The sequence below is a fragment of the Cyprinodon tularosa genome, unplaced genomic scaffold (assembly GCF_016077235.1).
Source record: "Cyprinodon tularosa strain WSP-4 unplaced genomic scaffold, ASM1607723v1 ctg131, whole genome shotgun sequence".
NCBI classification, from domain to species: Eukaryota; Metazoa; Chordata; class Actinopteri; order Cyprinodontiformes; family Cyprinodontidae; genus Cyprinodon; species Cyprinodon tularosa.
In genome coordinates, this window is record NW_024038126.1 from 338,990 (window position 1) to 350,770 (window position 11,781).

General features: G+C 37.3%; 1 protein-coding gene across 1 annotated transcript; it reads left to right on the forward strand.

The window, feature by feature from the left end:
• Positions 1-1,146: 1,146 nt before the first annotated feature.
• On the forward strand, positions 1,147-6,323 carry LOC119778268 (protein FAM104A). The gene is made up of 3 exons (XM_038277423.1): positions 1,147-1,690; positions 3,001-3,118; positions 3,528-6,323. The coding sequence occupies exons 1-3, from the start codon at positions 1,674-1,676 to the stop codon at positions 3,741-3,743; spliced, it is 351 nt and encodes a 116-aa protein (XP_038133351.1). The 5' UTR covers positions 1,147-1,673; the 3' UTR covers positions 3,744-6,323.
• Positions 6,324-11,781: the final 5,458 nt, after the last annotated feature.

An 11,781-nucleotide genomic window follows, 5' to 3' on the forward strand; every position in this document is an offset into this window, starting at 1 on the left:
AAGAACTAAGAGTAGAAATTAATTACTTTAATGATAAAGTTATGATATATTTAAACTTTAAACTTTTCTCCCGGTGCACAGTATATATATTGCGAAAACACTTTACAGTACAATATTTTATTTGTTTTTTTGTCTGTTTTTTTTTAAATAATTTTTTCCACATTTTCTGACCACTTTTGCAATAATCTTTAGCTGCAGTAACACCACGATTTCCCCACTGTGGGAAAACAAAGGGATTTTTGTATTCTAATAATTTCCATATTATCATGAGCATTTCATAACTCTTTTACTTTTTCATAAATAAAAATACGCCGAGGCTGTAAAAATATATCCAAAAAAAATTACAAATTACAGGATTAAATAGACAAGCTTTTGGCTAAAAACAACAACAACAAAAAAAATAAAAAAAATGAAAAACTACCATAACTGTCCATTTTCCAATGTCAATTTAGCTATTCCTAATTTAAAACAATCATGAGTAAACCACAAACAAATTATATATCGAAACCTCCAGACCATCTTAACAAGCTTAACAATAAAACAAAGGAAAACAAAAAGGATTCTATACCATTTTTTTAAACAAAACTATGTGGTAATTCCTAGATAATTGCATGCCTTGAGCTGAAATATATGGTTACATTATATGAAAGTTAACATAACAAATGTGAACTTAGTTTATATGCCATTATCAGATATCTACATGCATGTTATTTTAACAGATTATTTATTTTAAATTGATAACACTTTAATACTAATGTGATTAAAATGCATTGTTTGATTTTGCAGTATAGAAATAGCTTTTAAATGACTTATTTGTTAGGAAAAAATACAAAGAAAACCTTTGGAAAGTCACGTTGGATTATGAAAATGTCGGTATTTTTCTAGATTCTACAGTTTCTGCTTCTCCCATCAATGAGAGCACTCTGAGTCTTAAAGCTAAAATAGCATGAGAAGTGCAACTGTGGACTAAAAAAAAGAGAAGTGTACCAACATCCTATCATTTATACAAAAAATATATACATAATATCTAAACAAATATAAATAGATTACGAGCTCCAAGACGGGATCTGGTTCTTCTCGTTCATATAAATGAGTCAGCAGATTAAATCTGATCAGACACGGAAGTTTAATCAGTCATCGACGCGCAGCCGCAGTGAGTTGTAAACACAACAGTTGCGGTTGGCTGTGTATGTTCAGTAGCTAGCGCGAGCTAAAGTCCAGGACATTATTTTGGCTCTAACATACACGAACATTGGGATTGAAATGACAGTACCGTGAGGAAATGCTGCTCTTTATAAATCTGTTTTAAAATCCCGAGGAAAGATTTCTAATATATAGAATAAAACGTTAGCTCGCTGTGACGTTAGCGTTAGCTCCTAACCAATGACAAAGCGCCTGAGAGGAATTGTTAACTAGCTAGCAAGAACGTTTAGGTGTTTCTCTGTTCAACGCTGCTTATAGTTGACTGTATTTCTTAAAATGGCAACATACTGACGTACCAGCGTATTAAACATGGACTATTGTATACTCATCTTATTTGGTGTAATTAGTTAGTTTGGGAAAAGTTAGCTTAAGCAAAGCAATAGGCCAGTAACAGACATCTTGAGACGATAAAGAAAAACACGAATAATTACTTCGGATTTAAACAACCACGGAAGCTTCTTCGTTGTCATATGTTGACTGAAAACAGGTTAGTTATTTCTTTATTTTGCCTTTATGGATATTGCAGGTTTAAAAAACAAAGTGCATTCAAACCTCGCAGAAGCCATTTTAGGCAACGTAGATTATGCTTGAAAGAGGAGCGGTTGTTTATGCGCTGAGTCCTCCAAACATAACGGTACTGGCTCCATGGTTATGAAGAGGATATTTTGACTTTTCGGTGGTCTTTCATATTTATATTTTGTACGAACCCATACGTTCAATGTTTTTTTGTTTGTTTGTTTGTTTGTTGTATTTTTTAAAGACCAAGGCCATAGGGTTTAGTTAAATGATGCATATTTATCAGAAATTTTATACCATTACAACAAAAAAACTGGATTGTATTTATATAGACTTACACCCTGTAGCAAATACTGTGTTTTTTGCAATTCTAGCAGGATTTATTTTGGGATTCAACTCCATTTGGAGACTTAAATGTTGAAAATGTTACTATAAATAGTTCAAGCTCTGTCCAGCTTGATATAGAACAACTGTAAAGATGGACTGTTGGGATTCTCCAGAGATTTCCAGGGAGAATTCGCTTTATACTTTGGGACCTTCTAACAGATATATGTTGGCCAATGTAACTCATTCCATTGCAGCTTTTAGGCTGTATGTTTACCAAGCATTGGACATTGTTTTCTATGACTAGCTTTTTTTCTGGAAGGTGTCCCACACAATGAATCTTAATGGTCGCCATCCAACTTTAAGGTGATTGTAAGCCTCGGTTTCAAGTTACTTTCAGCCTCAATGAGATGGGGCAAAAGTATTTTCCCTCTGGGATTATTAAACTATTTCTGATTCTGATTTTCTTTTTTAAGTAGAACCTCATTCATTGTCACAATCAACTCTGAACAGCACCCTTGTTCCTACTGAAAAAGTCTGTCCCCACAACATGATGCTTCCACCACTATGTTTTACTGGTGTGTTGAGTTCTTATCTGACTAGAACACCTTCCTCTGTGTGCCCTCTGTGGCAAACTTTGTAAGGAACTTGACATGTTTTTTTCTTTTGCCAAAGGCGCCGTCCTCTTTACTCTTTTTATTTTCTACATACATGACTAATAGTTATCTTGTCAACCGATATTTTTCCACATGAGCTGTGGCAGTGACATAAATGTACATATAATTTTACTTGTCAGGTTGTTGTTTGCACTGGATTTATTGAGATATATCCAAGTAAAGAAGGCCTTTTTTTTGTAATGTAATGATGTGAACCTCACACATTGTTTGGAGAGAATATTCTATTACTGTACCTTTTATCTCAGTTTCAGGGATTTTTCGTGTATTTCTTTTACTGCAGGAAGCGGCAGCACAGCGGTGGTGATGAGGAGAGTAGCCACCTGGTGCCTCAAGCCAAAAGGCAGAGCAGAGCTCATCCTCTCTCCCCTGAGCCAGGTCGGGATGCTTGGGACTCAGAGGTACTCTTTCTTTATCACTCTCTCTCTCCCACAGCATAAAAAGCTGTTGTGATTTCTCTTTGTGGGGAAAAAATGAATGAGTCCAGCTGTAAAATGTGTCAACTAAAGGCTTAATTTTCATTTATCCCCGTCTGTGGAATGCCCTCCCAGACCACCTTAGGGCCCCACAGACGGTGGATTGTTTTAAGAAAGGACTAAAAACTTTCCTTTTTAGAAATTCCTACAATTGTTGATTTTAGATTTTTTTTAATAGGCTACGTATGCCTTTTAATGTATTGATTTTAATGACTGTCTTTTTACTCTGTTTTTAATGTTATGGTCTTTTAAACTTGTTTTGTAGCACTTTGAGATTTGAAATCAAATGTAAAGTGCATGATAAATAAAATTCATTATTATTATTATCCAACAGACATCCAACAGTGAGAGCAGCAGCAACATAAGCAGTCCTGAACATGCAGCTGGGAGTCGGTGTGCTTTGGGCCCCTGCAGTCCCTTCAGCTCCGGCTTCTCGTCAGAGCTGGGTGGCCCAGCGAATCAGCTGTCATACCTGCAGATCAACCGCATCCTCAGGGAGGCTCACTTCCATAGCCTGCAAAGCCGAGGTCAGCTCAGAGACCTGAGATGAAATAAAGCTCTACTCTGGGATGCCAAAGGACTGAAAATGTGTCGCAGCATCATTTGCCGATGGTTTCTTTCAGCTCTCCCTCTCCCATCTTCAGTCATTGCAACATATCACAGTTGTACATATATGTGGGTGGAGGAACAGTTCATTTCTCACATAGATTGCAGTGTTTTCAGTTGAGCAATAACAACTATAACTGTGATCTACTCCAAACATTCTATAATCCACTTATTTTTCTGAAAGATCCGATTTACCAACTGCTATGAGAGCCTTACTGTGTACAGGATTGTTGGTTCTCCTGTGTCCTCTTTAAATTGTAAATTGAAAAGAATAGAGATGCTGAAGTGCCACCAAAAAACAAACAAACAGGTTTTGGACCAGTCAGGTGGGAAGTGTTTAGTCTTACAGTAGGGTACTTGCAGAATCGGAAGGCTGTGGGTACATGGACCAGTCTCAGGGAGGATGTGTCTTAGCCTGCTCTCTTGCTTTCATATGTTGGGGGTGGGAGGGTTAATTTGGGTAGAACTATTACAATGTTATCTACTAGACTTCAAATTAGTTAAAGACAAGCCATGTCATAGAGCTTAGGGTTTGTCGTAGTGCTTCAAAATACTTCATGATCATCTCAGATCATGTTGAAGGATAACCCTACTTTGGTTGAAGTTTTCTCACACATTTTGTACTTTGTGAACAAACGCGATTATTATAATTTTTGTAGCCTAGTTCATCCCCCTGCTTTGATTTTTGCCTCAGGATCATGCTTTCTCCTGATCTGAACAACAACTTTGATGAGCTGGTTGTTAGAATCGCTTTGCTGCCTTATAATAGCTACATTCTCTGATCAAAGGTATTGAGTTCCTAGCAAAAGTCTTCATGCCTGTTTGACGTTTTATTTTTTGTTAATGTTATCCAGTCTACGCATCAGCCTGTTTTTTTTTTTTTTATAGGTTTCGTTTCGCGCTAGAACAACTCAACATATTCCACCAATGTAAAGGTGAAAAACAAACATGGTTTTTCATATTTTTCGCAAATAAAAGATACTGAAAGTGTGTCATGATTTACCACAAGGTTTACCACAGGTGTTTTTAGGCATTTATATAACGATCCAGTACATTCTTATTGGCTATCATATCATTACAGCATATACTGCTTAAAGAAAAGAACCTTATATAAAATAGTGTACCCCATACTGCTTACATTAAGAAGTGCATACAAATGATTTGCTTTTAACTACATATTTAATGTTTTTTTTTTTTTTTTTAGTTAAGGTGTCAGAAAAGAAAAAGTTTACAAATCAAGTCTAACATTTGGACTGTATTCCTGGAATCCTGAAACGATCCCCCTAAGTTACTACAGACCTCATGACTCCCTCTGATAAACGCTTCTGTTACTCAGCCCATCAGTTTACATGAGAACAATGCTGCGCATGCTTTGTAGTTGTGCCAGTCTTTACATTTAATAACGAAAAGTAAAACAATGGCAATACAGAAAATGACCGACGGTGATAAATTTAAGCTTTTAATTTATTCCCCCAATTGCTATGTTAGAAACCCTTGGATATTGTTGAAAAAAGAATATTTTAATTTGCTCCCTTGTTCAACCCTCAGTAAATGTTTTAATTACACTACTCCAGAACTTTCTCCCTCATCTGTTTGCTGTGATTCTTTTCATAATGCCGTTTGCTCAATGTCTAAAAAAACAAAAACCTAAGCGGCCTTCAGTGAACATTTAGATTTATACCAAAATCCCATTTTTGAAAAAATAAATCTATATTTATCATTATTTTCCCTCCGTTTGATGAATATGCACTACTTGCTCCAAAACACAAATTCCAATTAAATACAAGTAATGTTTCTGGTTATTAAAAAAATATAAACACAAATGTAGGAAACTTCAAGGGGTATGAATACTTTTGCAGGGCACTGTAACCCATTTCAAGTAGACACACTGATGAGCGTTTCTTTGGAAAGTCATTTAACGATAAAGCATCTTCTTACATCTTATGGTTTACACTAGCTTTTTAGGAAAACCAAAATCACCAAATCAGGGGATTTTGGTTTCCAGTGTCAACTTCCAAGAATCATGAATTGTACACTGATAAATTAAAGTCATTGTGATTTAATACTTTAAAAGTATTTCCATCTGCCATAAATGGTTTAGATTCTTATTTTTGTGGATATACCTAAAATCTGATAAGCACAACTGTTGTACTTTAGTTTCCACGTGACCATCAAGAGAAGTGTTTGTTTTTATAAGAAATATATTGTCTTTTGACGATGCTCCCCTTCATTTTACCCAAAGTACAAAGGAATGTACGGAAATGCTTTGACAATATTTACACATGCTTTAATACATCTTTCTGTGTATTAGTCGCTGTTTTATGGTTTTCAGGATCTGCTGATGCTGGTAAAGACGTGTACTTCCATTTGTATAACAGCTAAAGCCCAATGGTCTGGGGAAGGAATTAGAAAGTTACCTTTTTGCATAGTTCCTGGCCAACCAGTTATTAAGTTAATCTAATGGAGGTCAGGTATGATGCAGATTGTTGCAAAGTACCATCTTTATGGCATTTTATGGGAGGGGGGAGTGTTTTTTTTTATTTATTGTATTTGGATAGTTTATCAGAAGCATCCCTCCTAAGTTCAAGTGTTGCTGAGTTTGTGTCTCTGAGCTGTTTGCCGGTTGATTTTCCTGACCCGTCCTGATGAAGGAGAAACATCGCTCCTAAAGTGGGATTAGTTTGTCCATTAAATCTGAAACCAAGGTGTCAAAAATGAAAGCTTTTTTTGGAGCTGTGGTTCATATTTATTTTTTGGTATTCTATTTTTTTTTATTTAGAAATGTAAAATATTAACATTAAAGATTTTTTCTGCTTCAGTGGATATCCTCATTAAAAAAAATAAAAATTTGATTTTAAAGTGAAACTGTCTAATTTGATGTCTTTAAAAATGATACACTAAAGTCTCCGTTTTACTTACCACCACAGTGTTGTTAATAGTAATATCAGTAGGTTATTCACACCATCAGCATATATACCTGCCAGGTTGGTATGTATTATATTCCTTGTGTTTGCCCCCCTACAACCCCCACCGTCACAAATGTCCATAATGAATGGTTTCCATGGACTGAGACCCTTTTTAATGAGACATGACCTAAGTCTTAAAGAGGAGCTTAGAAAGGTTTCTTTAATTAGCACAGTGTGTGTCCTTGTCGCAGACACAGTAACAGATTACATACATTAATGCACTGCTCGTAACCACAGTTACCGTAGTGGAGGCGCCGAGTCCTCATTACTGGCCTGCTTCAATCCCCCCACTCAGCTTCTGCTAAATTTGAGATGACAAGTGGGCCGGTGATACATGAGAGACCTACACGGCAGCAACAACACTCCTTAATCAGTGCTTGTTGGAAAAAAGAGGGCATCCTCTAAAAGCCTCCTTTTTTTTTACGTGTTTGGAAATCAAAGTCAAACTGCAAGATTAAAAAAAAACCTGTGTAAAGATTTTAATATTTTCAAAACATTTTGATAACTAAAATTGGCAAGTAAAATTAATACATTTAGTTGGGTGTGCTGTTGACTAATAAGTTAGATGCATCAGCATGGTGAGAAACAGTGGTAACACTTTGAGAAAGAAAACTGAAGCAGGTTATGAGTTTGGTGAGGTCTAAAAAATGATTTACACAATGTGCTGCATATAGCCCACAAAAGGAGGACATTAAAAATTATCTGCTAACGGGGCTGCAGCCATGGTGCAAAGAAGTTCCCAGAAAATCTTAAATGCCATGTTGTACTGCTAAGATGGGATTGCTCGGTATGTCTGTATAGTGCAAAATTGAATGCATACGTTTCATGTGTTAATGTTTTGAAACGGGGCCCAAATGCAGGAATAGCAGGAGCTTCACTTTGATTTTAAAAATGCAAAGAAAATCAGCACATTTCAATCAGCTTTACAGAAAAAAAAATGTAAACTTGATTTTTTTTTTCTATCAGAATGCAATATAAATTAGATTAACAATGAAGCAGAGGTGTTTAGTTTGGGTTTGATGTCATTGAGATATTTAAAATGCCAGTGCAATGGTTTTAATAGACAGTTCGGCAAGCTCTTGGTTGAACTACGTAATTTCATTTTAATTTGTTCAGACTGGATTAGTATGAAAAATAAAAATAGGATATGTAGTTTTCTTATTATTTCCAGACTTTAATCACTGTCCCATTTACTGGTAAATGACACTGAGGATTTCTAGAAATTAGTCTACATCATTTTTTTTACCCTATCGTAACCTTGTCCTAAGATGGACACATAATATGTTCTTCTCTTAAACAGTATCAAACCTGCAGTTCAAACTGAGCATCAGTATGGGGAAGAAAGGTGATTTGAGTGACTTTGAACGTGGCATGATTGTTGGTGCCAGAAGGGCTGGTCTGAGTATTTCAGAAACTGCTGATCTACTGGGATTTTCACGCACAACCATCTCTAGGGTTTACAGAGAATGGTCCGAAAAAGAAAAAACATCCAGTGAGCGGCAGTTCTGTGGGTGGAAATGCCTTGTTGATGCCAGAGGTCAGAGGAGAATGGCCAGACTGGTTCGAGCTGATAGAAGGGCAACAGTGACTCAAATAACCACCCGTTACAACCAAGGTTGGCAGAAGAGCATCTCTGAACGCACAGCATGTCGAACTTTGAGGCAGATGGGCTACAGCAGCAGAAGACCACACCGGGTGCCACTCCTTTCAGCTAAGAACAGGAAACTGAGGCTACAATTTGCACAAGCTCATCGAAATTGGACAGTAGAAGATTGGAAAAACGTTGCCTGGTCTGATGAGTCTCGATTTCTGCTGCGACATTCGGATGGTAGGGTCAGAATTTGGCGTCTACAACATGAAAGCATGGATCCATCCTGCCTTGTATCAACGGTTCAGGCTGGTGGTGGTGGTATCATGGTGTGGGGAATATTTTCTTGGCACTCTTTGGGCCCCTTGGTACCAATTGAGCATCGTTGCAACGCCACAGCCTACCTGAGTATTGTTGCTGACCATGTCCATCCCTTTATGACCACAATGTAGCCAACTTCTGATGGCTACTTTCAGCAGGATAATGCGCCATGTCATAAAGCTGGAATCATCTCAGACTGGTTTCTTGAACATGACAATGAGTTCACTGTACTCAAATGGCCTCCACAGTCACCAGATCTCAATCCAATAGAGCATCTTTGGGATGTGGTGGAACGGAAGATTCGCATCATGGATGTGCAGCCGACAAATCTGCGGCAACTGTGTGATGCCATCATGTCAATATGGACTAAACTCCCTGAGGAATGCTTCCAGCACCTTTTTGAATCTATGCCATGAAGAATTGAGGCAGTTCTGAAGGCAAAAGGGGGTCCAACCCGTTACTAGCATGGGGTACCTAATAAAGTGGCCGGTGAGTGTATAAACCCATTTTAAAACTACAGTATAAATACTGCGGTCTAAAACCTGAATGCTCATAGCAAGAAAATGTGTCTTACTAACACTATTTGAAATGAGGTTTTATCTAACACACGACAGCTCTCAAATGATGACTAAATTTTAAATTTTAGAAAAATGTAGAGCTGAAAACTGTTTCAAGCTTATAGTGTCACTGCTAGGTTGAGGGTTTTTAAGCACAGAACAAAAAGTTGCAGCACCAGAACAAATACCCCTAAAATAGTGGATAAATGTGTGTATTTGTCTATGAAAACACAAATGGAATAATCTAATGTCTATGTGTTCAATACATGCATGAGTATTTATTGAGAAATTTGTGCAATTTGTGTTATACTGACTTTTAGAGAAATTATTCTTTCATAAGTGTAAATATGATCTAGCATTCTTTACTTTTTTTAATCCAGTAAATGGAGTAAATTGGGTGTTGGAAGAGTTCAGGATTGAAATCTCTATTGTCATTTTTAAACTTACAATACATTTTTAACATATGCTCACTTTCTAAGAATGCTGCCAAAATGTTGGATTAGAACCTGAATCTCTGCGCTGCCATAGTCCAGCAGTCTATTATTTCTCTCTTTCCATCCATCATGGTTGAATATTTTGGGGCTGTTAACTACACCATCCCCTGATTGATTCAAAAAGCATGAGGCTCATTCTCATTTCTTCTACTGCATTAACAACAGCTGCTGCAGCATATGGATTTCTACAAAAAAAACTAACCTGTCTTTTCAGCTCGATTCACAAACACTTGGAAGTGAAGAGTAGATTCGGGAAGCATTCTCTGTAATTATGATACCAACCTGGAAAAATAACTCTCAGCAGGAACTTATATTCCTCCCGGCTTACATCTCAACTTCATCCTTTCCAGTTTGGACACAATCATCTGGAGCTCGGCAGATTAGATTGTTTGTTTGGAGGCTTCTGCTATGACTTCCAAGTTCTGTAAAGTAGCAAAAATCTGCTGCGTCTCAGACTTCATCTGAAGAACAATGCCAGGCGTTGCTTCAAACTACACATTTTTATGGACTGTTACTAAAGAACTGGGCAACTTGAAACGAGTGTTTCCTGAAAAATGTAGCCATTATGTCTTTTGCTCTTCCTCTCACATCATGACAGAAAGAGGAAGCAGCCAGTTTGCTCATGTGTTGAAGGGCAAATTGGTCACTTTCCAGTCTGTGTTCTCCTTGTTTTAGAAGCACAATCAATGCTCGCTTATTTCAGCTTTTGCCTTTTGAAAAAAAAAAAAAGTAATTAAAATATATTCTGAGGTCATAAAAATTGCATCAAGCCAAAGCATCTAAAACATGAATACCAACTCAAAAATGGATTGAAACATGCGTGTCAAAACCCTAACCCTTCTGTGCTACTTAACCAACCTTTGATTTTTGAAGGGTTGTTGATGCTAAATCCCAGAATTTTGTCCACTGCATGGAGCTCTCTTTGAGATGTTGGGCTGAGTGGTAGTTTTTCCACAGTGGGTAACCAAGGCAACCAGGGGCTCTTTCTTCTGGGCAGTCTGGATTGTCAACTCCAATCTAAATAAATGGCTTTGCATCTTTTAATCAATAGCACTTCTACCTTTTATGCAGAGTAGTTTGTTCTTAACAGCTGTATTAGGATGTACCCAAGTGGCATGCAGTGAATTACATTCTCTTCAACATCCTTCTTTAGCAGAGCAATTACACCTTCACAGCATCCTGTCTTTGAGGCTGCATGTTGATGCTCCAAACTAGCCGGTCCATCCTTTCCGCTGATCCTAGCTTCCAGTACGCCTTAAAGGTATAGTGGATGATTTTGTTTTTCCAGGTGGATCATCAAAATAAGTGGTCGTCCTAATTGTCCATCATTCCGGTGATATGTTTGCGTAAGGTCGTCCTACGTGCTCGTCCCCTAGTGGAAGAATTGCAAATCTTCTTTTGGAAAGTAAGCTTGTAGAAGTGCTGCAAAAAGGAACTTTTAAACAGAGCGCACAGGAGGAGAAATGGGCTCGTGCATTTGTCTCGCAGGCGTTTAATGGGCGTTCCCTCTCGGGAGGGTACAGGGTTGTGCATGTGCATTTCTTTTTTTAAGATGGAGTAGGCGGGTCTTTTCAGAAATTTGCAAAAATCCTCCACTATACCTTTAAACAAATGGATAACACAAATCAGACATAGAGGCAATGCAATTGCAAATTTCATTAGCATGTAAAATCTATTATGTCAATCCAGAAAATCCAGACATTTAGTAACCATTACCATTTCCACAACTGGTATTCATCTTTAACACTTAAAACTAATTTAGAAGTAATTTTACTCACCAACCGCATGCCTCTGTTTCAGGTTTTGAAGCCCAACTAGCTTCCATTTTCAATCATTCTGATATAAACTATCTTACTTTTCTTGTTTAGAATGTCCGTGTCCATCACTGAGATACAGCAGGTTTGTAAATTGGTGTGGTGGAGCTGAGGCAGTCCAGGTGGACCTGATGAGAAACGGGCATATATGATTAAGGGGCTGGAAATGGAAGCACCATGAAATAAAATGAAAGTAAAATCTACATCATTCAGTTTTTGTTTTTGTTTTTTTTTGTTTTGTG

Bases quoted from the DNA above. Each gene is read 5' to 3' on its own strand.
- LOC119778268 (XM_038277423.1), top strand. The intron at 3,119-3,527 runs GTACTCTTTCTT...ATTATCCAACAG, and splicing joins GGGATGCTTGGGACTCAGAG to ACATCCAACAGTGAGAGCAG.